Genomic DNA, 26,907 nt, shown 5'->3' on the forward strand with positions numbered 1-26,907 from the left:
TTAACACCTTGTTCACATCTTTACACATCGTCAGGTTGGCTTAGAGTGGATGTTATCTGCAGCAGTTGCACTCGTCTTTGTTGCTGTAGGGCAGGGGTTCCCAAACTTTTCAGCCCAAGACCCCCAAAATATACGTGCCAAAGACTTGTGACCCCGACTGTCCCTCAAAGTGGTTCAATGCAGGGATGCATCGATCAGATCCTGGTGATCCATTTTGCAGATCTATGCTTTTCTGTGTTTACAACAGCCATGTGCATCTCCTATGTCATCAGTGTCTTTATTAAATGTGCAGCTGATTAATGTTGTCAAAGCTGGGTGGAGTAATATTGCATTTAATGATTTTAATCCCAGCCAGAGGGACACTGTACTGTACTTCTGTGGGAAACACTACAATGACAGATTTTTTATTTTCTCATTTGAAGCATTTTTTTTCAAACAGAATATTTAATTCCTCTTCTCCACTGCTGAGGTTTACAGTTGAATTGTAATATCTCTTGGTTATGAAGATTAACTCACCAAACTGCTGGTACACAGTCAGATTAAAAATGTTCATTTTATTTTGGTTTACAAAGTCAGGAAAAGCCTGAAGTTGCCAAAACATGATTCTATCCTCACATTAAAGGTGCTGTGAGGAACTTTTGTTTTGTATCGATTCTGGTGCGCCCTTGTGGACAAAGTGACACCTCTTATCTCTTGTCCTATACATGCAAAAGTAGTGTTTTCAACAAAAGCCTCACCCTGTTGTCTTTTAACAGTCAACTTTATCAGGCAATGTGATTATTTTCCATGAAAACAGTCAAATAAAGGCTGTTTCTGAAAAGGGATGTCCATCATCTGGTCTGACACCTACCCCCCCAGGGCGGTTTCATGCATTAAAAATGACAACAGAGAAGGTGTCAGTGTTGTTGCTGATGGTCTTGTTTGCTGCTGAAGGTCATAAAGAGGCATCAGTATCATTTTCAGTCTGTTTCTCAGACAGTTCAAAACTCCTCACAGGGCCTTTAAGGAATAGAGATTGTTAAATCAATACCAGGATTGGATCGGCTAGTATCGGTATCAGGACCTAAACAGTGGGATCGGCGCATCCCTAATTTAATGTGGCTTCATTCAGCTGGTCTGCAGAAAATGACCCTACCTATATGAGCATGTGTCTGTGTTTCCTGTGCCATTATGAGTTAACCTGCTGCTACTGATGCTTTTTATAATTAACTGCTCACTAACCCTAAACTTAGGAGTCACCTGGCAACAAAGAAAGGCAGAAAACTCATTGCATTCTCTGTTTTCAAGGTTTTATTTAAATGTTAGCTACTATTTTTGTCTATATTTTGTACTATAATGGGTTTTTTTGCAATTTCTTTTAGTATTTCTTTGTTCACCACAAGTTAACAAATTATATATAAGTAATAGAAAACCAACAAGGAGAAGAAAACAAATAATAAATTCCAAAAAAAGCAAAAATAAGAAGATAAACCTAAGAAAAAAAGGTAAATAAAGAAAAATTTATAATAATAATAATTAATATTTTTAGATAACCCCCCAGGGGGTCCAGACCCACCCTTTGGGAACCCCTGCTGTAAAGTACTCTGAGTTTTGCATGGATAACGTGAGCCCAACAAACCCAAGAGGAGCAGCTTGTTTCCTGTTAATTGCAACCATCGTCTCCCCTCATTAAGTATCCAAATAGTAAATATCCAGACTTGCATCTTTCACTTTAACTCATTGGCATGAATGTATTCATTAAATGGTGTCATGGTAAAGCTGTGGGTTTTTCCAAAAGGACCTGTAGGCGTTGTTGATGTATTTTCACATCCTGTAAGAGCGAGGGTTTGTTTCTGATGCTCTGAGGAGGAGGAGGAGGAGGAGGAGGAAAGACGATGCAAAAAGAAAGAAAAAACAACGGACAAAGCTGTGAACAAGGCGTAATAACGGTGTCTGATACCATCTGATAAAAAGATGCAAGAAACTGCCTCGTCTGAGGAGGAGGTGCTGAGACACAGTGATGTTCGAAAATGAGCTTTTGCCCATACGCCTACTTCCTGTCAAATAGCTGACACTTCCTCCCAGCGATGATGTTAGACTCAGCTACAGTAATTATTGCGCCAAGTCCAACTGAGCCTGCAGTTATTCTGCCTCGACTGCAAAATTGTGCTTAGGACTTTATGTCCCAGAAGTGTTAAGGCTTTTTATTCTCAATACCAGACATTGTTCTAAGTACTAATGAGCTATACCGATGAGGTTTAACAAGATGGATGGATGGATGGATGTAAGGGCGGTATTAAAGGTTTAGAGATTCACAAATAAGCACAATCAAGTCAATTTCAAAATAAGTAGAGAAATGATGAAAAGAATTGGCCTGGTATTGGTGTTTTTTGCCCAACTCATACGATATGTTTATCTCTTTGAGTCAGAGAGGAAAGGTTCGCAAAGCACCCAAGTATGGCTGAATCAAGATGTGTCAATTCATGAACAGTATCCCCTTAAGTCTGTATAGCGATGAAACTATGTTCCACGTCTGATCTTACTAAGATATGTGGGTTTATGTAAAAATACAGATCCCTTTTTCACTTTCATTTTCAGGACTGTTTCTCTAAAAATCAATCGAGCAGAAGGCGAGTTCTCACCTTCCAACCCAACCACCTACTTGAATGCTCTGCAAACCTCACCTCCTGACATCGGCTCCTCGCCTTTCCTGTCATAGGGAGCCAGTAAGGATGAGGGGTTAGCATTTAGCGTTAGCTGCAGTTAATGAAGCCACAGGGTGGCCGCAGCGAGCAGGAGCGACAGCCCAAAGGTGGAGGCCAGGGAGGCAGCAAGGAGCCTGCCATTGTTCACCAGCCTGAAGGAGATAACCTCCACCTTGAATCCGTCCTCGGTGGCCATGCAGCGGAAAACGCCTTCCTTCAGGGGCGTGTCGACAACCGGCCCCAGGACGCAGAAGTCCCCGGAGAAGAGGCAGGGGTAGTTGTTAATGCAGTTGTCTTTCTCCCAGCGGTAGGTGGCGTGGAAGGAGCGCACAGGGCAAGGGAGAAAGACGGTGGTGTTGGAAGGTACCATCAGTTCTCTTGGGGAGGTGCGACGCAGTTTCAAGGCTGTGAAGACAGAGATTGGAGAGTGTGTGAGGATAACAAGAGAGGGAATGCCAATGAAGTTACAAAATTGACCTTTAAATTATTGTAACTCATATTTAGGTGCATTTCGACCAAGAGTTCTGGGGTCTTTTAGCCCCCAGAACTACTTTACCCTGAACTAAAAGGTTCCTGATTGTGCAAATCAGTCCAGTGTGGAGGAAATAATAAATAAATGCACTACACCACCAGACCAGTAGAGGGCAGTAACACAAAGACGAATGACATTAATCAGAGATGACACCATAGAAGCAGACGGACAGGCAGGTATCATTATGAGCAACACAACAGTTAGCCTGTTAGCATGAAGAGACTCAGCTGGTCTGTTTTAGATGGTGCTATATTTCATCACAGATGGATTCACTGAATCAACACGTGAGAGGAGATAAGCGCGAGTAGCAAAGACGTTTCAACACGGCTTTAAAATCCTTTTGAGCTCAAAAAGCCGTGGCAGAGATCGGCCGGTGTTTTGGTTTAAACAGCGACCCTGTTAACTGGAGACTCTCAGCCGGAGGCATCCCTCATAAACGTCTTTAGACGATCATTAAATATCTGATGAGGATATTTTGAAATCTTAATAAAAACTAAACTAGTTTGCATTCCCAGGAACTCCCTCTGTGTTTCAACAGCTGTGTAAACTCCACAAACACTGACACGTTCAGCTGAAGGTCTCCAGTTTACAGGGTCACTTTTCAAACCGGAACACCGGGAGGAGAGACGCATTCATGGTGGGCTGAGAGAAGACTACTGTTACAAGCTGCTAAATCAAGAGAATCACAGCTTCTTCTTTTGAAAAGTACACACACATACAAAAAAGATAGAACAAATAAAAACTAATGAAAGAAAGAGAAATCAAGTGAATCACAGATGGAAAATACAATGACTGTGAATGGTTTTTGGAAAAATGTGAGAAAAAAAAAATGTTACAAAAAAATTATGAAAAAAAAAATATATATATGAAAAATTATAAAAAAAAATCAATTATAAAAAAAAAAGTTTGAAAAAAAAAAATCAATTTATTTTTGAAAAAATTAACGTTTTGAAAAAAAAATTCTGACAAAAAAAAAAAAAAAAAAAAATTGAAAACAAATTTGAGAAAAAAAACTTGAGAAATCAAGTGAATCACAGATGTGTGTGATGTTATTGTGGAAGGAGGGCGGAATAAAAACACTGCGGTTAATCTACCAATCAGACATGCTCAGCATTGCAGGCCCTGCCCCCTGAAAGTCCTGGGGCTTTTTTGAAAAGTACTACCCCCTAGCATTGGCTTTTTAGGGGGGAGATTATCTACCCCTGAACTAAATTTATACCCTGGGTCCACCGGTAGTTCAGAGGTAAAGTTCTTCTGGTCCAAAAGCGCCTTTTGGGGTGTACTCTCTTCTCTCTCTTTCCTGAATGTTTGTATTTCCAATGTTCTGCCTTTGTTTTGATAAATATTTGCACAGATGTTGCTCTGAAAACATCATTATATCCCTCTGTTGATCGTTTTTCCACTTTTCAACGGGGGGCAACATATAAACCAAAAGCAATGCCACACAAAGCCACTGCACATGTGGATCAAAGCGCCCTGTATGAAAGTCTGGCTCATATTCATGCTGTTCTTCATGCTGCTTGTTCTGTCAGTTTTTAACGAGGCAGGCTTACCAACCTGCAAAAGTGGGAAACTGCCTCAAGGCCCCCAGATATTCAGGGATCCAATGTCCTCATATTCATTATGTGTTAGTAAGTTTTTGGTTATTTGATTAGAAGCTAATAAATTTGGGAATATGCTCCACTATAGTGCATTACCGAGTGAGATTATGTGAGCCTCAGGGCAGGCCCTGCATTATCATCTGTCTTTTAAAGGGGGGCGTATGCCAAGTTGCCAATAGGGACCCATAGCTCAGTTCTGGCTTGAGGCTCCTTCACAGGTTAATCCAATCATGATCTCTCTGAGGGAAAGAGGAAGTCACACTGAGGTGGTGCATTTACATTTTTCTCACTGTGTTGGAGTAGATCGAAGCACACCTGTGTAGTCGGGGTCCCTGTGGACTCATGGAAATAAAGACAACTGCACACAAAATTGAATCTTCATCATTAAGGATTCAGTCTGAGTGTCTGCTGTGACTGACTTCAGCTCAACACCAGGATGGAACTCTCGCCGACGGGTCATGGGAGAAACTTTTTAAACTGTTTGCTTTCTCACAATGACAATAATGTGGTTTTAAGATCTTAAGGGGGAGAGTTTTGTGTTCTCAGATTAGTTTGGAATCCAGTTATAATGATGCATTTTGGTAATCTTGTCATTAAAAGCTGAAAAACCCTGTTCAGATGCTTATTATTGATTTGTTTGAGCTGAATGTGACTGAATATAACTTTAGATTAGAGATGTTATCTTGACATGAAAGGCCTGGGAAGCCTTTGATATTTCTAATATAGACTCTTATAGGATTACCACTCAGAAAAAAATAGATGCTGACTTTTAATTAGAGTGTTCCCTTTTGCAAACTTTATTGTCATCAGGGTTTGAAGGTCCCCAGGGAAAAAAACCTTAATTGGTAGCCCAGGCTTTTATTTGGGACATGTGTCAACTGCAGGCTTTTAATCATCTTTGAACCAAACGTTTGCTTTGTGCCTCATGTCGAATGTTTCCAATCCACTTAACATACTATTGTTCAGAACACCTGGGGTGGCCCTCATTTAACATTAAAAATGATGTTTGCTGACTGAAACTGGGAACCCTTAGAGTCATGTGTTAGAAGAGAAAGCCTTGAGCAGTAAAATTGTCCTCTGGGTAAGAGTGGTGGAACAGTTTAGGCTCATGTTAGGAAAAGGGAAAGCTTAGAACAATAGAAAGACCAACTTTGGCACAAAACCAAGATCATTGGAGTAACCCGGGACTTCCACCAGATCCATGTCCGGTCCTACTCCGGGGTCATCCCTATGTTCCCACATTTCTGAGACTTTTTCAAAATGAGGTCTTGTGTTCCTACATTTCCCTTCAATTTAAGCCCTATCCTCCCACAACATTCTTTGGAAGCACTTTATAGTAAATTAATGAATGAATGAGTAATTTCATTTCGATCAGCTGCAGAATGTGGGAACATGGGCACGCTCCCTTGTATCCGATCCGCTATGATCCAGCTCCGGAGCAGGACCGCCGGACAGCTGGAGTCATGTGATCGAGGTTTTCCCCGCTGTAATCACTGAATCAAGGATTCTCCTCCTCCTCCTCCTCTCCTCATCCATGTTGTCTTTCTGGTCCTCTGAAAACCTCTGACCTGTTGACTCCAGGTCCTGGCTCCGCTCATCATGACTTTGGTTTGTTGTTGTAGTTAAGTGAAATACGATCTGGTGATAACACAGAGTGTTTTATTCTGAAAATTAACCGGATGTTTTCATTTTGTTTTGGTGAAACCTGACTTCCTGTCCCGCTCCATCTGCTCTGTTGAGATTGATGCGTCGTGCTCCGGCATCCGGGAAGAAGAGAAGTCTTGTGTATCTGATCCGGAGGACTCAGACCTGCAGGATCAGAGATGCAGCCAGAACGCAACGGAGCGGCTCCAGTGGAAGTTAACACATTGACTAGAATAGGTGCCGTGATGGATCAGACACAGATCTGGTGGAATTTAATTTCAAAGAGACATTCAGGACTTGAACTTAGGCATTGATGTCTTGGACTTGCACCCAGACTGAAGCATTGATGGAGATGGAGATGGAGATGGAGTCGGACTGCAACGGAGCGGATCCAGTGGAAGTTAACACATTGGCTAGAATAGAAACCTAGACATGGATCCGGTGGAAGTTGGTTGTAAGACCTGTTACCATGGGGCTGATTTGTGTTAAATAAGGATTTAAAATCCAAGACATGTTTTAGTAGTAATCCAATCTACCTACCCTGTTTTGGATATTTAATAACTCACTCCAATGTTGCTTTGTAAAACAACTTTATATGTTCTCGGTGGGGAGCGAGTCTTTGCCCCAAGTGGGGGAGTTAAAGTATCTCAGGGTCTTGTTCTTGAGTGGAGGTAAAATGGAGCGTGAGATCAACAGGTGGATTGGTGCAGCGTCAGCAGTTATGTGGACGTACCGAGGGAGCTGAGCCAGAAGGCAAAGCTTTCAATTTACCAGTCGGTCTGCGTTCCATCCCTCACCTGTGGTCATGAGCTATGGGTCCTTACTGAAAGGATAAGATTTCAGATACAAGCGGCTGAAATGAGTTTTCCTCTGCAGGGTGTCTGGGCTCAGCCTTAGAGAGAGGGTCAGGAGCTCGGAGTAGAGCCGCTGCTCCTTCACGTTGAAAGGAGTCAGCTGAGGTGGTTCGGGCATCTGATAAGGACGCCACCCTTTAGTGGTGTTCCGGGCATAGAAACCTATCACATCCGGTGCTGTGACGGATTGGAGACGGACCGGACACAGATCTGGTACAATTTGGCCATTACAGGGCTTTTTATTTCTGTAGTCGATGACAAGTTGTGTGAAAAAAGACTACACAACTTGATTGTTGTTAAAGTTGTCCTCATGTTGTGCTAGGATCACAAAGCTAGAGCAGCAGCAGCAACCAAGGAGCACTTCTTTTCAGGGAAAATGTCACATTTAATATTATTTCATACCTGAATTTATCTACTTTAGACAGAAAAACCTGGATTATAAAGATTTGTCTCTCTATTGGAAGGTTGGTGGTGGATTCCAGCTGCAGGGGTCACATCCTGAAGTGTCCTTGAGGAAGGAACTGAACCCCAAATTGCACCTTGTAACCTAGTCAGGTGTTTGAATGTGCATTAATGCGGTGTAGAAGCGCTTTCAGTGGTTAGACTGACTTGAAAAGCGTGATATAAGACAAATGAGCCATTCATATGTCTTTGCTCTGATATATTAGTTCAAATGAAACACTGCCTTTTATAGTCTTGAGTCAAATTTCCTGTGGTAAAGGATCAAACTCGTCACTGTATCGCTGGACAGGACATGTGGCACCTCTGACACAGATGGAAATAAATGAAATGTTAAAAGAGGAGATATCACCCTCTTCACAGAGGGGTCATTGTCACAGTTATTTGAGGTTAAAATGGGTTCCCAGCTCTGAGACAGGGCCAGATGAGAAAAAAACAATCCCTCTCCCTGCAGGGTTTTTTGGACTCAATTATATGATAATAATCTTTTCACTGTAGCTTCTCAGAAAGGTTCCTATTCTGGTTTAATTAAGAGAGAGTGGGAGAGAGCAGATAAGGGCTCACCAGCAGCTTCCCCACAAACCGAGGAGTTGGAATGGTCCAGATTCTGAATGAGCGCCCTGTCGGAAAATAATAGAGAGGACAAATTAGCGGCATTAAACAGCTTCACAAATGGCTTATGAGCCTCCACATCAACCGACTGTTACACACAAATTAAAACATGCAGAGACTAGTCATTCAGCAATGTCAGAGGGAGGAGGGAAAGAAAGGAGTCACAGGCTCATTACAGCACATGATTGATTTTCATTTTCCCTCTTAAAATTAGAAATCCAAAGAGTCATTAAAGCCGAAGCAGTTCGCTAACCAGTGCGGTGTAAGTGCGACATGCATCATTGATGAACTGAAGTTTCTTTTTACTTAAGTTTTATTACCTTGCAGCCAAAAAGTGTCACTCACAGCGTATGTCATCATGTTTTAATCAACGGATGAATCCTCTTACAACTGCTCTGCTGCCTGCAGCTGCACCGAGGGTCAGTCATTCACTCTATCTATCATCATTTCAGACATGTGTTGATGGTATCATCACGTTGTGTCACATGGGGTGGAAACAAATTTGAAGTGGCTGCAGGATGAATGAGGAAAGTATTTTATTTTAACCCTGTAAAGCCTGGACCATCAAATAATTGCCAGAAAATTCTAATTCTTTGAAAATGGAGTGTTTATAGGGAAAATAAATTAAATAACAATTTTTATATATGAGTTTTATTTTGTATCATATTGATACATCAGGCATTTTGGTGCACATTTTTTGCTTAAAGTTTCTTCTTTTTTAAACAAACTAAAACATATAAAAACAACATTTTTAGCCTATTAAACTTTGAGTTTCTTTCAAATTTTTCCCAAAATAATTTCAAACATAGGAATTATTATTTCCCATATTGCAACGTCATACATATTTTGGAGCAAAAAAAACATATTCATTGTATATTTCTTCTCTGTCTGCAAACAGGATCTATGAATGAATTTTTTTTTTTTTTGCTTGTGTGTTGTGTTTTTATTTTTAATTTTTTGGGGGGGAATTAAGATGACTAATTATTTGAATCACAAAATGCACTGACATATTTAGACCCTTGCACACTCAATAAAATAAAATAATAAAAAATGTAAAATTCTTCTCTGAATTGTTCAATTTTTTGTGGAAATCAATGAGCAAAAGACAATTATTTACTAGGGAGCCATTGCAACATTCAACCAGTCATCAATCATCATGATTCAGCAGGTTGCATATATAAAAATACAATATACGTTATAAATATCCCAATGTCTACTCTGAATATACCTCATTATGACATTTAAACATGTTCTTAAACAATACAAAGACTGTATGTTGCTTTGTGGAATGCATAATGCATGAAATGTAATTGCATTTTTGCACCATCTGCATGGATCTCACTTCAAAGCACTTTAAAAATGAACTAGTTTCATTTAATCATTTTAAATCATAAGTTCTACAAATGTTCACCTCTGATTGCTCCTGTTTTAATTGACTTTGTGTAACGTTATTTTTCAGTGGTTGTAACATTAATGGAGCGACGCCTACGAGCTAGTTCAGGCAGACAACTCGAGCTGCAATGCCATACACGTCACATGTCCCACTCTCTTATCCATCATCCAATCCCGCCCTCTGCCTCTCAAATTGGCGGTCTATTTAAACTGGGAAAAAATCTCCCATCTCTCCCTCTGCCTGTCAACGCCTCTGCTGCTGCATGCCATTGCTGATATTTTCTTCTTCCCCGCCGCCTCCCCAGCTTCCACCTGCAGGCTCCGGGGGTGTTTAGTATGTTTTGCTCATCACTCCTCAAAGTCTGCATGTTAACTTATCTGCAGGGAGTGATGAGGCCGGAGCTGTTTGGCTGCAGGACATCCTTGTTTGCATAATTCTGTTTTGACACTGTGATAGGACTCTGCTGTATCTCAGAGTTCATAGTGTGGCTCTTTCAGATCTCGCTGTACTGATACAGAGTGATTTTTAAATTGCTAATGAGCTCCATCCCCTCCCTTTGACACCCCAGATGCCAGCTCTGCAGCGGCGACATCACATCCAGTCATACCCAGTCGTGACGTTGTATCCAGGCGGGATGGCGATGCACTTCCTCCTGGACCTGTCCCAGCCGCAGTATGGATCCCTGGACAGGATGCACTCTCTGCACGTGTCGCCGTAGCGGCCGCAGTCAGCCAGCGGCAGTCTCTGGACCTCCATGGCTGTGCCGACGTACAGGTGTCCCTGAGGAGGAGGAGGAGGAGATGCAGCCAGATATGTGTTTTATGACTCAATAACAGCGCAATATTACGAGGATAAGTCATGCAGGGGTGGGCTGTTATTGGAAACTGCTTATGAAAGAAATTACACATTACAAGCATGGACTGTTACACCGGCTGAGGAATGGCTTCAAATCAACATGGGATGATACAACAGCTCAACAGGAACCCTAACAAGGAATCTCCACGACAGGAAGAAATGTAATATTATGTAAAGATCTTATAAAGCCTCACCAGGCCTCAGAGGGATTTTGGTTCATGTAATCAGATACAAGCAATCTCATAACCATGTAATAAATGAGCATGAAACTCGTGAGTCAGACTCATTTGATATATTTCTGCAGATTCCTCTGATACTATTTTATTTTTAATATCAGTGCTTTGTTTCTGTTTTTATCTTTGGTTGAAAAAAAGTCTGTCATGTTTTATTCTGGTCTCACTTTTCTAGATTTCTAGATTTATTTTCTCGATGTTCCTTGTGTTTCAGTCTTCTTCCCTCTCTGTGTGTTCTGTTTGTTAGAAGTTGACCTCATGTCTGCCTTGTGGTTTTAGTGTTTCATGTCTTGTGTTGTCTTCCCTGTGTGTGTAAAGAGTTTCCTGTTTTATTTTTGTAGTTTTTGCTCCCTGGGTACACTTGTTCTGGTTGTTGTTCTTCATCAGGATTCTGGGGGGGGCACACTTTGTCTGTCCCCTCGCCTAGGACCTGTTTGCCTTGGGAGACCCTATCAGGGGCAATTGCCCCCAACATAGCTCTAAGGATAATTAGAGCACTCAAATCCCTCCTCCACGTTATGCTGGCGACTCAAAGAGATTCTATATGTTCCTTGTGTTTCAGTCTTGTGTCCTCTCTGTATTCTGTTTTTTTTTTCTTTTCTTCTTTTTTCTCTTGTCTGCATATATATTTCTGGTTTGTGTCATGTTTGTCACAAACTGTCAAATATTAATGCAATTTATTCTTGCAGCAAAAGAAAAGAAAGAAAACATTTTTCTTCTGTGCTTGTGACTGTGTGCATGCGACCATCACCATCCCTCTTAGAACTCTGGCCTATCTTTTATTGACAGCTAATATCATGTTCTGTAAAAGAGGGCGTGCACACCTAAGTGGACCAAAAAAAAATAAGTAAAAGAAAGTAAAAGAAAAATTACATAAGGATATACAAAGGGACAGGGAAAGAGAAGGAGAGAGAGACCTAAGACACTTAGATGGAGAGGGACCATCTCACCATGACGCCAACAACACCGTGGGGTGATACTAATGATTAAGCAACCCTTAGTGTCCACAATCATTACTGAAGCTTGGGTCGCAGAGGGTTGCCGCCGTGCTGTGTTCTATTTGTGTAACAAGACCACCACTGGTGCAGATGAGACCACTTGGGTCAGATCAGCCGAGCGGTTCAGCCCAGCACCCGGGCCGCGAGAGCAGTCAGACCGAAGGATCTGACGCGCCGCGGAAGACCCAGGCCAGGGGACAAGCCAAGGACCCAGACCGGAAGCAAACAGGTACCGCCGGAGCACCCAGGACGACCCCCAGGTCACCCAGCAGGAGGAAAGGGGGGCGAGGGGGGAGATATCCCGCAGCCCCCCCAAGGAACACCTACACAACACCGCCCCCACAGCCCCCCAAGACAGAGCCAAAGGAGCCACCAGGGCCGAGGGGGCCCAGCACCAGGAGCAGACAGCCAGGCAGCCGGGCAGGACCAGGACCAGAGCCCGTCAACCGGCGCGCCGGAGCGGGGGCGGAGGCGGCAGGACCATCCCCCCCGCCCCCCCCAGCCGGCCCGACCACTCCCCCCACCTGCGCCCCGCGACTGATGGAACAGGCCGCGGGGGCATGGGGGGACACCACAATGGCTGCCGTAGTAACACCCCCCCAGCTGCACGCCACCCCACCCCCCAAAGAGGACCGCGAGGGAACCCCCGGGAAACCCGGGCGGCCGTGGACCAGGCCCCCGCAGGGGAGGGGACAGCAGGGGGACGGAGGGTGACAGGGACACCAGCCACCCACCCAGCCCCGATGGACCCCCAACGAGTAGGGCCGAGCCACACACTAAGGCCCCGCCTGTATTCTGTGTGTTATAAGTCAACCTCATGTCTTCCTTGTGGTTTCAGTGTGTCATGTTTTGTGTTGTCTTCCCTGTGTGTAGAGTTTCCTGTTTTATTTTGTAGTTTTTGCTCCCTGTGTTTCTGGTTTAGTTTTACTTCCTGTGTTTCCCCTCCTTTGTTATTGTCATCACCTGTGCCTCGTTGGTCTCACCTGTGTCCCCTTACTTGTTACCCTGTGTGTGTTTATAGTCTCTGTGTTTTCTCCCTTCTGTGTCGGTTCATTGTGTGTGTGATGTGTAGAAAGAGATATCTAATGTGTAGTTGATTCCTGTGTTCCTGTGTCCCCAGTGTTTCTTAAGTTAAGTAAGTTTTTGTTGATGTTTGTCCTCTCCATGAGTCGCCACCTTAACGTGGTGGAGGGGTTTGAGCGCTCTAATGATCCTAGGAGCTATGTTGCCCCCTGGTAGGGTCTCCCAAGGCAAACAGGTCCTAGGTGAGGAGACAGACAAAGTGTGGCTCCCCAGACTCCTGATGAAGAACAATAAGCAGAACAAGTGAACCCTGTCTGGAGGGCCCCTGGAGCCTAACCCTAGAGCCAGGCCAGGGGTTTAGGCCCACAGGCAAGTGCCTGGTGGCTGGGCCTTCACACATGGGGCCCCGTTCAGGTGACATGGGTTCATCCTCCTGTGGGCTAAGCATCCGCAGGGGGAGTCAGAGGGGTCCGGTGCAGCGGGGATGGGGCAGCAGCCAATGCGGGGGCCTTGGCGGTCTGATCCCCGGTTATGGAAACTGGCTTTTGGGACCCAAGACGTCTCCCTTGGGAGTTGTTTCGGGTATGTCCATGTGGGAGGAGGCCACGGGGAAGATCAAGGCCAGCTGAAGGATTATATCTCAGGTATCCTCCCAGTGTCTGGGCCTCCCTACTGAGACTTCTTTTGTTAATTAAAACTATTTATTTGTGAAGTCTGCACTTGGGTCCTCCTTTTGGCTTTCCCCCAATGTGACAGAAAGAAATACTGGGGACACAGGAATCAACTAGACATGAAACATCACACGTCACGCATAACACACACACACGCAATGAACCGACACAGAAGGTTATCAGGCCCCTCTCCTTTGGAATCATCTACCAGTCAGGGTCCGGGAGGCAGACACCCTCTCTACTTTTAAGAGTAGGCTTCAAACTTTCCTTTTTGATAAAGCTTATAGTTAGAGCTGGATCAGGCTTGGACCAGCTTTTGTCATGCTGCTATAGGCCTAGACTGCCAGGGGAACTGGCACACTGACACACTGGGATCCTAGCTCACCCCCTTCCCCCCAACCCCTTCATCACTTACTTCAACTCTGCCTGTCCCATTAAAGTTACTAACCATAGACCTTTCTGGAGTCCCTGAGCTCCCTTGTCTCGTAGATTCCTCTGAGCTGCCGTAGGCGTCCTCCTGCTGCGGACGATCTGGACTCCAGCTGATACGGACGTGCTGGACTCCAGCGGCAACAGCTTCTACTACTTGTCTCATCACTATCACCTCTCTCTCTTACTCCCCTCTATCTGTCTTTCCAGACCCAACTCGGTCTCAGCATGATGGCTGTCTAACATGAGTCTGGTTCTGCTGGAGGTTTCTGCCTGTTAAAGGAAGTTTTTCCTCTCCGCTGTAACTTGCTAAATACTGTGATGTGCAATGCTCATGATGGATTAAGGTGGGGTCAGACTGAGTCTTACCCTGTCTTGAAGTTGGGTCTCTGTTCATAATTTGACATAGAGTGGTCTAGACCTGCTCTGTTTGTAAAAGCGTCTTGAGATAACGTTTGTTGTGATTTGGCGCTATACAAATAAAGATCGATTGATTGAGAAGGGAGGAAACACAGAGACTATAAACACACACTGGGTAACGAGTAAGGGGGACACAGGTGAGACCAACGAGGAACAGGAAGTAAAACTCAACCAGGAACACAGGGAGCAGTAACAAGATAAAACAGGAAACTCTTTACACACAGGGAAGACAACACAAGACATGAAACACTGAAACCACAAGGGAGACATGAGGTCAGCTTAAAACAAAGAGAACACACAGAGAGGGAATAAGTCTGAAACACAATAAGGAACAGCTAGAAAGTTACACAGGTAATCAAAAGTCACTCAAAGAAAACTGAGACCAAAACAGGTTCTACTGGGGTAATGGATTCACTCATCTGTGTCCCATTTGTGTTAAAGCTTAAAATACACTGAAACAGAACCTCAGTTTGAAGATGTATAAATTCTGCATTATTAACGTGAGGAATAACTTTAAGATCATATTTAAAAACTAACTCCTCACAAATGCTAAAATGTAAAAATCATGTGTCTTTCATCTTCGTGTTTTTTTACCTCCGGCGGAGGGAGAACATTGGTCACGCCGTTGTATCTACACACAGCTGTGCCATTACTAATCTGCTCTACAAGACTAAAGGACGGCCTGAAGCCTCTCCAGGGCTGTTTAGTTAGAGATATGAGGATATGACTTCAGTGTCAGGCTGAGTCTGAGATCTGTCTTGCATCACAGCAGCTCAGTTTACAACATAGATGACAAGACAGAGAGACAAGTTTTAGAAACAACATTTTAAACACCAAAAAGCACATTCAGAGGTCTTCAAAGGGCTTTTGATCCAGCCTTAGCATGATTCATAGAGTCTCTGAAGTGGACTGACACATGTGCCATGTTGTGTTTAAGCACGGTGGGATACTCAAGATCACAGATGTAAAAACACAGCAGCATAAATAAATGATCTGTTTTGTCAAATTCAATGCGATCATTCCAGGACAACAAATGTTCGATCACTACAACCAAGTATTCATAAGAAGCCACTCATTTCCCTTCTTTATCCCCCGGGGTTTCAGGACCCTACGTACCTTTGGAGAGTCGATGGCCATGTTTAGAACAGGACCCTCATTGTGGAACAGAGAGTACTGAGACACCACGAAGACCCCCTCACTGCTGTGGAGAACTTTGAGGACCTTGCCTTGATCTGTAGAAGCAAGGAAAGAGAAGACATCATAAAAGAAGTGCAGGAACATGAGCTCTTTGGTGTCATATGTTAAAAATGTGCATCGTGTTTTTCTCTACTGTTGCCCGAGCCGCCCTTGTTGTGCTGTCCAAAGCGTTTTTATAAATATATGGATTTGACTTGGACAGCTTCCACTCCTCACACACCCTGAAGAGCAAAAGGCAAGATGGTCGGCTGCTGCTTTTGAGGTTTTTTTTGAACAGGCGTTTGTGAAGGCAGAGCTGCTCTGTGCTTGTCTAACCTTCGATGGATGGAGCCAAATCTGCAGCACAACAACAGAGGAACTCTGAGTTAAAGCCCCGTAGAGCTGCTTCAATGCATTCAGCAGTGGAGATCAAGAGATGTTCGTACAGTGGGTGAGATTTGTACTATACAGGGCATTTAGTGTCCACAACTTTGGGCTAGTTTTGTACATGAATCTTCTCTGTATCATCCCCAATGGAAATAACAGAAGAAGAAAGTTCCTCACAGCCTTAGTAGAGAGATTTTAAAGCCCTGACTAAAGTCTGGATTTTGAATCTTATTGTATTCAGGGTTTCTAAAGGGTTCTCTGGGGTTCCTTATCGACTTCTGCATTGTAAAGTTCACGTTATATTTATGGTTGTTTCATAAAAACTTACTCTGGAATAGTGCCACCAGAGCAGGGTCTCATTGCTCCTTTTTTATTCAAGCTATATGTCAAAATGTGGTCTTGAAAATTTAATAAAGGTGTCGAGACTACATGATCTACAGCTCAAACACTCTACTCATCTCAGGCTGCTGTCTATGAGACTGTCATTTCAGCAACTGTCTATTTAAAGGTGACATATCGTGCAAAATTGACTTTTTAATGGTTCTTTACCTGAAATATGTGTCCCTGTCTACAAACCCCCAGAGAATTAAACAAATCCATTCTGCCCCTGTTCTGATTTCTCCAACTTTCTGTAAATGTGTGTGAAACGAGCCGTTTCAGACTTCAGTGTTTTTGTTACGTAACAACAATATCCGGTCTGTAACAGAGTCAGAGCTCAGAGCTTGTTCAGCCCATAGACTGTATAAAATACAACTCAACCCCTCCTCCGTTTTTCATTCCCTGCACACATGTGTGCTAACAAGGAGCTTAGGAGGGAGGCATGCTAGTTGTAGGCTGTCTTAATAAACACAAAGGTCGGTTTTACTCCCCACGTCTGCAGATTTGAAGATCTAGTGGATGATTTTTATTTATCATGGATAAGTGCTAGCGCTAGTTAGCATAGCCACATAGCTACATGTCGTAGCTGTAGCTGTGTACCAAGACACACGTCGACATGCTGACAAATAAAACAACAAGAAACACAGAATCTGTGACCAATCCTTCAGAAAGGTCCCACTGCCTTTCTGGCAGAGGTCGGTTTTACTCCCCTCGTCTGCAGATTTGAAGATCTAGTGGATGATTTTTATTTATCATGGATAAGTGCTAGCACTAGTTAGCATAGCCACATAGCTACATGTTCGTAGCTGTGTACCAAGACACACGTCGACATGCTGATAAATAAAACAACAGGCGCCTCTCCCGTCAGGATCAGATTCAGAGGGTTGAAGTTGAAGTTGAAGTGATCTGTGGGCAGCCGTGTATATTCAGCCAACATGTAAACATTAGATCAACGTGCTGGACAGCCGAGGCACATCCACTTCCTGAGGGGGCGTGGTCAGAGAGAAAACAGAGTGTTCTGAGGAGGAATGAAGAAGAGGACTTTTCAGGCAGACCAAAATCTGATTTCAAAGTGTTTTTTTTGAGCATAAACTTTAAAGACATGTTTTGGGGACCTGTTAGACCAATATATATTGATGAAAAAAGCGTGATATGTCACCTTTAAGGCCCCCATGCACTCAGGAACCAAGCACTCTTCCACTGTTGCCTTGCAACCATGTCAGATTTCTCTATTTTAAATGACAATTTATGAAATATAGTTGTATGTTTTGGTCCTAGCATCCAATCCAGATAGTCTGGAAAGGGACAAAAATAATCTCCATCAACAAAGAACAGAGCAGGACATTTCTGTTTGATAAGTGTCTCTTTATTACGCTCATTTAACCCTTAAAGACCTAGACCATCTTTGGGGGGCGCCATACTCTGAAATTATTTTAGAAATGCTGAATGGGACAAATCAATGGAAAGCTGAGAATGTCCACTGTAACTGAGTTTTCAAAGCTTCTTGATAGGATTAGCGGTTCAAAAGTTATCAAACATTTAAGAACAAGTATCCGCCGGCAGCTGTCTTGGTCTTTGAGGGCTGTGGAGAGTCAGCAATCTGTGATGTCACAAATTGCGCAAAATCTCTTGCTTGTCTGGTTTAATTCTTGTGTGACGTTTTGAACAAACTTGCAGTCTCATCTTGGGATTACTCCAACATTGTTGCCCTACCAGTTTGGAAGTTTTCCAACATTTGGTGCTGACATCCAACATTTTAACTTTAAACATGAACCACTTCTTTAATTCAATCAAACTAGCAAACCTTGGATATCTGTCCAGTTCTGAAAAGCACAAAGTTTGAACAGAACGGGAGATGCTTGGTGTAAGAACTTAGGTCTGTTTCAAAAAAACATATTGGTCATTGCATGAAAAAACCCTTCATGAAATGTATCTCCTGCAGGAATTCTAATGCTATGTACATGTTTTGGTGCACCAGTAATGAGCAGCTTAATATGCAACAGCTAGCTTAAACATTAGGATGTGTTACTTTTAGCTTGGTTTTCAGCTTATGTTTCTTCTTTGGATCTAAATGATACCTCTGCAAGAATCAGAAATGCTCCTGATGCCACCAAATATGAGGGATCATGCACTGATGATAATGTTATTCAATGCACTGACCGGCCCTTAAAGGTCAACTTGATTGATGTGCTGTGCTGCCACCATGAATGAATTATGGCTGCTACTGTTTCAAAGCAGCAAAGAAGAACCAAGATTAATTTTAATTCCTTTTTAAGAGGAATTTAACTTCCAAACATGAGTTGGTTATTGTGTATGTTTTTCATGCATTGTTTCTTAGAGCTAAGCTGCTGAGGGGGTGAGTCATCTTGCATCCAAACCATCTCTGCTAAGACTTGCACCAGAAAGTGAGGCAGAGCAAGTCAGCGGTGGCCAAAGCAACACTTCTGCACCCTCGAACTTTTGAAGTCTGGAGGCATTTCACCCTCAGCGCTGGAATGAAAAGAGCTCCCCGCAAGATTTGTCAAGCAGACCTCTCTTATCGTGCGTGAGCGTTTGACGTGTCGACTTTAAACACCGACTGTGACATTCAGCTTCACAGTCCAAAGTTAGAGCCGGGCTGTGTGAGCTTTCTCTCATTTACATTTTAGTCCCTCACCTTAAAACCTTTCCCCTGGAGCACTTCATCTTTCTCTCTCTCTCTCCCTCTCATCTCTTTTTCTTCCTCCTCTCCTGCCACGAAAGACTGGAGGAGACTCTTACTGTGTTAATGTTGAAAGCCAGGGTAAAAATATGGCTTGTGTTAAGACTTGAATGGTGTGTTTTGAGTTGAAAAGAGTTGTGCTACCTAGAAAAGCTGATTCAGTAATTATTTGGGTCTATAATCGATGACTGGCCGTCTATCACCAGCGGATTAAAGTCCCATACAAACACTGAGTGGATGCATTGAACAAATCAATCAGTTAAACACAGAAAAAACTGAAATGATTGTTTTTGGAGGAAGAAAGGTTAAAGGTCACTGCTCTTCTTCAATCTGCAACCATACAATGTGCAAACCAAGCCAGAAACCTTGGTGTGATCATAGACTCAGCAGCCACATTAAGACAGTTACAAAGTCCGCCTACTATCACCTTCAGAATATATCAAGGATTAAAGGACTCATGTCTCAGCAGGATGCAGAAAAACTCCTCCATGCATTCATCTTTAGCAGACTAGACTACTGTAACGGGGTCTTTACAGGACTCCCTAAAAAGTCCATCAGACGGCTGCAGCTCATACCTTATGCTGCTGCTCTAGTCCTAACAAGGACCAACAAAGTAGACCACATCACTCCAGTTCTTAGATCCCTACACTGGCTTCCTGTCTGTCAGAGAATAGACTTTAAAATCCTGCTGATGGTTTATGAATGTAACCAGCCGATTAGCAGGTTATGCCCCACAGCTGGGTGGGAACCAATCATCTGCGCTAAGCTGTTGCGTTTGCAGGGATAAATGTACCTCTTCCATTCTCTGCAGTACTTCCAGGTCGTGAGCAGGTACGAGCCGTGTTGTGTTAAAGGTGACATATCATGCAAAATGGGCTTTTTAATGGTTCTCTACCTGAAATATGTGTCCCTGTCTACAAACCCCCCTGAAAATGAAAAGAATCCATTCTGCCCCTGTTCTGATTTCTCCACCTTTCATACGTCACAACACCATCCGGTCTGTAACAGGAAGTCAGAGCTCGGAGCTTCTTCAGCCCATAGACTGTATAAAATACAACTCAACCCCTCCTCTGTTTTTCATTCCCTGCACACATGTGTGCTAACAAGGAGCTTAGGAGGGAGGCATGCTAGTTGTAGGCTGTCTCAATAAACACAAAGGTCGCTTTTACTCCCCACGTCTGCAGATTTGAAGATCTAGTGGATGAATTTTATTTATCATGGATAAGTGCTAGCGCTAGTTAGCATAGCCACATAGCTACATGTTGGTAGCTGTGTACCAAGACACACGTCGACATACTGACAAATAAAACAACAAGAAACACTAAATCTGTGACCAATGGTTCAGAAAGGTCCTGCTGCAGGCGTCTCTCCGTCAGGATCAGATTCTGGATCAGATTCAGAGGGTTGAAGTAACGCGGGTCTGTGAGCAGCCGTGTATATTCAGCCAACATGTAAACATTAGATCAACGTGCTGGAGAGTTGAGGCCACACCCACTTCCTGAGGGGGCGTGGTCAGAGAGCTCATTCTCATTTAAAGGCACAGACACAGAAAACAGTATGTTCTGAGGAGGGCTGAAAAAGAGGGGTTTACAGGCAGACCAGAATCTGATTTCAAAGTGTGTTTATGAGCATAAACTTTAAAGACATGTTTTGGGGACCTCTTAGACCAATATATGTTGATGAAAAAGAGCAGAATATGTCACCTTTAAGAGTTGTTCATTGAGCTTATGTGAGATTAACTTTGAATTGCATTCCAGGACAGTGTTCCTTGGTGTGTTTCTGGATCTCGGTGTGCCTATTGTGCGCGGTGACGAGAGTGAAGAGCTCGGAGTAATGCCATGGTAGGGTCGCGGACAGCCGAAGTTAACCTCAATTGTTTGTAGCACCCATCTGTACTGTGCCGTTTTGTTAATGTATCAGTGGTTAATGTATTATGAGGCACCCTCGTGTATGAAGCTGCCTTGCCTTGCTTATCAATATGCAGGGCTAGTCCAGGTGTTAGTGTCACATAATGAAGAAAACAATATCATTGAGTGTCTCTCTTAACATGAAGCAGAGCATCATAAGCACTCTCATGGTGACTTTTTGCTCCAAATGAAGTCTGCATCATAAATCGGATTTCCATTTTTTTTTCCAAGTATCCTCTGAGCATCGTCGCAGGCCTGCTGGAATTATCTGTACCTTCACGCAGCTTTGCACCGCCGGTCAATACTCCTGTCTTGCAGGATGCTTAAACTTGGAAACAGAGGAGTGATTCATCCACCTTTTGAGCATCTGTGCTTTTTATGCATTATAAGCTTTTACCACAGCAGACAGCATTATCCTCACAGACTGTTTACACTCCCTCTTAGCACTCCAACTCAATGAAGATGTTAATCTTACTTTTTTATTTGCATCACCTCAATCCCTGCCTTCAGACGACTCCTCCTGACTTCCCAAATAATGACTTTACAGATTTAAAAAGCTCCCTGCAGAAAGCTGTTCCAACTTGTTCCGTCTTTTGTCACGTTCTTAGATTACGCCGCCCTCCCCCCCCCTGCTGTGAAAATGTGATTACAGTGGAACCTTTTTATCCAGCATCTTCATTTCCTGAATTCTCCCTGCATGAGACACTTTCTCATTTGTAATTATGCGCTCAGGTTCTTGCTGTCAACGGCTTGTCTCTCTTTCTTTTCTTTCTCATAAGTCTTCTTCTTTTTCTCTACGCAGTTAAAGATAACTTTCCTTATTTCAACCACTTTATTCTCACACGATTCTTTAATCCAGTCTGCAGCTATTTTCAGCTCTGTTATCAAAAGCATGTGTCAGCACAAAAATAGCAGCAAGACGTTCTGGGGGAAGAAAAAGGGGTGACAATGCTGAACTGCATCTGCTGAGAGAATCTGTTTTTAGGTTTATTTATCCGGGGAGAGTTTGCTGAGCTGATGCATTTTCTTCATGGTACACAACTCCCATTGTACCGTTTAATAAACACACTCACTACTTAAAGCTCTGACTGCTGGACAAAAGACTGAGCCTGATAAATACACTCCTCCAGCTGAGCTAAACTCTCACCTTCTTTTACTAAGCAGCGCCGCTTCACTTCTCTCTGAGGTGTAAACTCTGAGTTATAGTCATTTACCTCCCGAATCCATATTTCTACCAGCCGGGAGCCACGTTGGTCTCCTTCTCTAACCTCTGAGCTGCCTCCACCTCGCCTGTCACGCTGTGAAAAGAAAATAGCTTCTGATCGGGAACATAAAGTCAGCTCCAAACAAGTGTACAACACTGGCATTTCTTCTGTCCCCGAGGGGAGCTCTCTGTTGTATCGCCTCCATGACTGAACCGGCCTGAGCAGCTTTTCTTCTTCTGGTGGTCAATCTGTCAGTGAGTCACTCGGGGGGAAAGAAATCTTTCACGTCTGACTGTTTCTTTCTTTCCGTTTCTAGCAGATGCCGCCCTCTGAGGCTAATTGCTCCAGATTCACGGTGGCTAATGAGAGTCTATAACCTTTCATACACCCTATGCTGCTTTTCCTCCCGTCTTTAAAAAGCATCACGTCTTTGTGCAGCTGAACTTCAGTGTGAGGCTGTGAATGTATGTCTCTTGCACTCCAGGCTCTATCTGGCCCTTGTTTGTGGAGCTAAGTGTTCTACAGTTCAGCAAACAGTGAGCTGACTCACTTAAGGTCACCTGAGTTCACTTTGACCGCTGCAGAGCAGGCGGGGGAAGACACCAGAGATAAGAGACATGTTGTTGTTGCATCTTACTCCAACAGGTGAGGTTTGCTGTGTGTTTAGTGCTATGCTTTAGAGCATATATGAGGTTACAACTCAATGGGCTGTACTGAAATATGTGCATGCAGCTTGAATACTCAGAACACATACGTCCCTTTCCTTCATGCAATCCTGAAAACTTGCACACACAAAAAAATATTCTGGACATCCTGCCTTGGAAAGTTTCCAAAGTTGCCTATTCTCACAAATCCTGCAGAGTGTGAAGTTTTCCCTGCATGTCAGATAGAAGGAGGGAGGTGTCAGAGGAGGCATGACACGGCGTTAAAAGGTTGGTGAAGTAGTTACCACATATTCAAGATGGAGGGAAAATCAGCAGATTCCAATGCAAGCTTTGATATCAGTGCTACATGCAATGAAGCAGCCTCTCATACATGCACGAACATCCCACTGCTTGGGCACCGGTCATGATAAATGTCATCACCCTCTCCCCTCTCACTGGCAGTGAATTTTTCTGAATATTTCCTGCTGCATTCAACCATCAGCTCATCTTGACTTCTTGCTGAAATGTCACCAGGGAGCTGGCAGGGGAAAATCTTGTTAGGATATAAATATCCTGGGGGTAAATAAAGTTGGGGTGCAAAATGTTGCTGTTTGCATCCACACATGCAGCTCAGATAGATGGAGAAAGATGGGGAGTTTTGTGCATGTGCAGCTTTTGTAAGCATTTTGACTTAAAGCTGAGGTTGGGGTTCAGATTTAGATCCACATTCTGTTATACTTGTTAAAATGATCTTTATGTCCCGATGGCAATCAATACATAATGTGTTCTTAGAAATAAGAAAAAAAGCTGCTATCTACAGCCGGAGTATACCTGGGAAAACACCAACCAATCCCTGCCATCAGGAGCCAAATCATGAAACCAATCAAATTAATCAAATTAGACGGAGCCCAGAAGAAATGCTACATTCAGATTCATGCTAGTTTTCCGTGGCTACCAACCCTTGAAATAATTCTTTTTAACATTTTTGGGGGGTATTTTTGGCTTTACTGATAAGACAGCTGAAAGGAGAGGAAATATTGAAAGTAGAGAGTGAGGGGAGACACAGCAAAAAGTCATGACTGAGGGGCGCTTGTGGCCTAGCGGTCTAAGCGCCCTACGTATAGAGGCTACGGTCGCTGGTTCGACTCCCGGCTAGTCGAACATTTCCTGCATGTCTTCCCCCGCTCTCTACTCCCCACATTTCCTGTCTCTCTCCAGCCTTCCTATCCAATAAAGGCAAAAATGCCCAAAAATATAACTTAAAAAAAGAAGAAGTCAGCATGACTGCTTTGGGGAGAATAGCCTCTATGCATGGGGCGCATGCTTAAACTTCTAGGCCAACCAGCACCCCACCCTAAAATACCTAGACCATATTTGGGGGCTGCCAGACTCTCCTGAAAATGTGGTATCAGTGGAAAGCTGAGAATGACTCAGAATCACTCAGCTGTAACTGAGTGTGTAAAGCTTGTTGATAGGATCAGCGGTTCAAAAGTTATCAAACATTTAAGACCAAGTAGCCGCCGTCGGCTGTCTGGGTCTTTGAAGGCTACAAGTCGCCTTTAATGTTGGATTCATCTTTTTCTGCATCGCTTCATATTCCAGTTATTAGATTCAGATGAAATATCTCAGAAAATCCAATCCGCCTCATATTGCATCCTAACAAATAAGCAGAGGCCAAACTAAAAAGACTCCATGAAAAAGCTTCAGTCAATCTTTCATAAAAGATCTGCAAACAAAAGCCGAGGTTTAGATTTCAAACCACAAAGTCTGCATCACCAGCCTTCCCCAGATCACCCAAGACTAATAGAGCTACATTTCATATAATTGTGCAAATCTCTGGTGAATGAGCAGCATCATTATAACCTATTAAGTGTTCAGAGAAGTGGTGGATGTCAGTATCTTTTTCTGGTAATAACGCTTTTTACTGACAAAAAAACTCGGCGGCTTTTTAAAGGAATCAATTAGCCTCAGCATCAGGGAAGTCAATCTGCTTCTGTACGAGCACTTGATCTTCCTCAGACACAACCTGCTTTCTTGTAGGTTCATCTTTCATCCCTCTGAGTGTAGCGGCTGCTGGACATTTACAAAAAAAAAGGGGCCCCAATTAAACAACAAGACCCACAAGATTAGACTTAAAATACCAGCCTATAACTGGGACATCAAACCCCAACATGTCCGAAGGAGGACGTTCATGAAAGGCAGGAAGTCTACTGTATGTAGCACATCACCAGTGTTTCCCCTACCATTATACTGGGGGGGGCTCTGCATCTACAGCTTGATTTAATCCAGTTTGGTGAAACATCAGACACATTTAGTAAGTTTGGATCAACTCCTTGGCATCAAAGATGCAGATGCATTTCAGAGCGCCTGTCACTGCAGGTGCATTCAGGGACCGTTGTAAAAGTGCAATGCAGACCTGTATTTTGCATTCCTGGCATTTTTATTTGAATCAAGAGAATCAGATTTAGTGGTCACATGAAGAATGTTTTCTTTTGACTTTTTTTGCAGGTTAGATTATTTAACTTAAGATATTACAAAAGTAAAAGTGTTAAAAGAGTGAAATGTTGATGATTTTAATACTTGGTAAAACCCTGATACTGATATCTGATCGACTACATGAATCATTTAAAGGCCCTGTGAGGAGTTTTGAACTGAAAATGATACTGATGCCTCTTTATGACCTTCAATAGGAAACAAGAGCATCAGCAGCAACACTGACACCTTCTCTGTAGTCATTTTTAATGCCTGAAACCGCCCTGAGGGGGTAGGTGCCAGACCAGATGATGGACATCTCGCTTCAGAAACCTTTCTTTGACTGTTTTCATGGAAAAGAATCACATTGCCTGATAAAGTTGACTGTTGAAAGACAACAGGAAGAGGTTTCTGTTGAAAAGACTACTTTTGCATGTATAGGACAAGAGATAAGAGGTATCACTTTGTCCACAAGGGGGCGCCAGAATCAATACAAAACAAAAGTTCCTCACAGCAGCTTTAAAGATAGATAGGCTGTAAACCTAGTGGAAACACTGCATCCCAGATCCCTCCTCTCTCCAGAAATCAGGTCACAAAATAATCAAAGAACGAAGACATACGTCTGTTTGATTTCAAATTAACCTCGGGTACAAAAGTAGTTTTGCAACCTGCTCTCAGGGACTATCACCGTCTGCTATGTTTTAAAGATAACAGACATTAAAGTCCTCGGTTATTAGGTCCATATATTCTGCTGAATTATTTGCCGTCTGGTGATCAAAAGACAGAGAAATTCACTGTGTCAAATCCTGCAGCATGCTGTCAGGCTGCATCTTAAAGGGGGAGGTCCCATTGAGACCAGTTAGACAGTTTAAAACTCAGAGTTCACTGAAAGATGTTTAGCTAATTGGGACTCTGCAAACAGCGAGGTGCCGCCCCGTTAGTTTGGTCTGGGTCAACATTATAAAGTGGATTCCTTTAGTCTCAGAGTACATCTCCTCTCCAGACAGCTGTGACTGGAATAAACAAGACGTGTGCCTCCGTGGTGGGAGGGGGAGGAAATCAGATGAGTAATGTACTTTCGTAACAGCCGCCATCAAGGTGCCCTTCTGCACGGCACCCACTGTCTAGTCGTTCTACTCGAGCTGAAGTGTGGAGCGGCCAAAGATCAGCCGAGAGCGGGGGAAATAAAAAAAAAGAAGGAGATCCACTCACGAATTAACAGCTACTGAGTGCAGCTAGAGGTCCAAAAAGCTCCACAGGTTCCCTTCCATAAACTATTTTTAAAGTCTAATTAAATGAATTGCATGGGCTTTTTAAATGTGGCTTTTTAGTATTCACTTTACTAACACAGCAAGTTATAAAAATCTAAAAATAGAACGTCTCATCCATCATCCGTTTTATAGCCGCTGTAAGGACGTCTCAGCTGGTTAGGAGATGGACTAGAATTAAAAGTGACGCCTCTGAATGAGCAACAAAAGCAAACAAGGCCATGAGAGATAAGACCGACCTCTGCGGTGTTGTTATCTTTATGTGTGTTACTGCCTTTGTTTACATTTTTAACAGCAAAGATTCACAGGTAGTGACATTTTTGACAGTTAGAAATCAGGAGGTGATTGTTGTCAGAAAAGC

At 43.2% G+C, this 26,907-nt stretch overlaps 1 protein-coding gene across 1 annotated transcript in view; it reads right to left on the reverse strand.

The window, feature by feature from the left end:
• Positions 1-2,381: 2,381 nt before the first annotated feature.
• The window catches only part of si:ch211-113g11.6 (uncharacterized protein LOC559008 homolog), a 95,253-nt gene continuing 70,727 nt past the window's right edge, over positions 2,382-26,907 (reverse strand). The window contains exons 8-11 of the mRNA XM_034697530.1: positions 15,525-15,640; positions 10,387-10,559; positions 8,339-8,394; positions 2,382-3,089 (exon numbers count right to left, since the gene is read on the reverse strand). Of these exons, the coding sequence (XP_034553421.1) occupies positions 2,743-3,089; positions 8,339-8,394; positions 10,387-10,559; positions 15,525-15,640 (692 nt within the window). The 3' untranslated portion in view covers positions 2,382-2,742. The remainder of the gene's footprint in view (positions 3,090-8,338; positions 8,395-10,386; positions 10,560-15,524; positions 15,641-26,907) is intronic.

Source organism: Notolabrus celidotus, chromosome 12 (assembly GCF_009762535.1).
Source record: "Notolabrus celidotus isolate fNotCel1 chromosome 12, fNotCel1.pri, whole genome shotgun sequence".
In the NCBI taxonomy this organism is placed as follows: domain Eukaryota; kingdom Metazoa; phylum Chordata; class Actinopteri; order Labriformes; family Labridae; genus Notolabrus; species Notolabrus celidotus.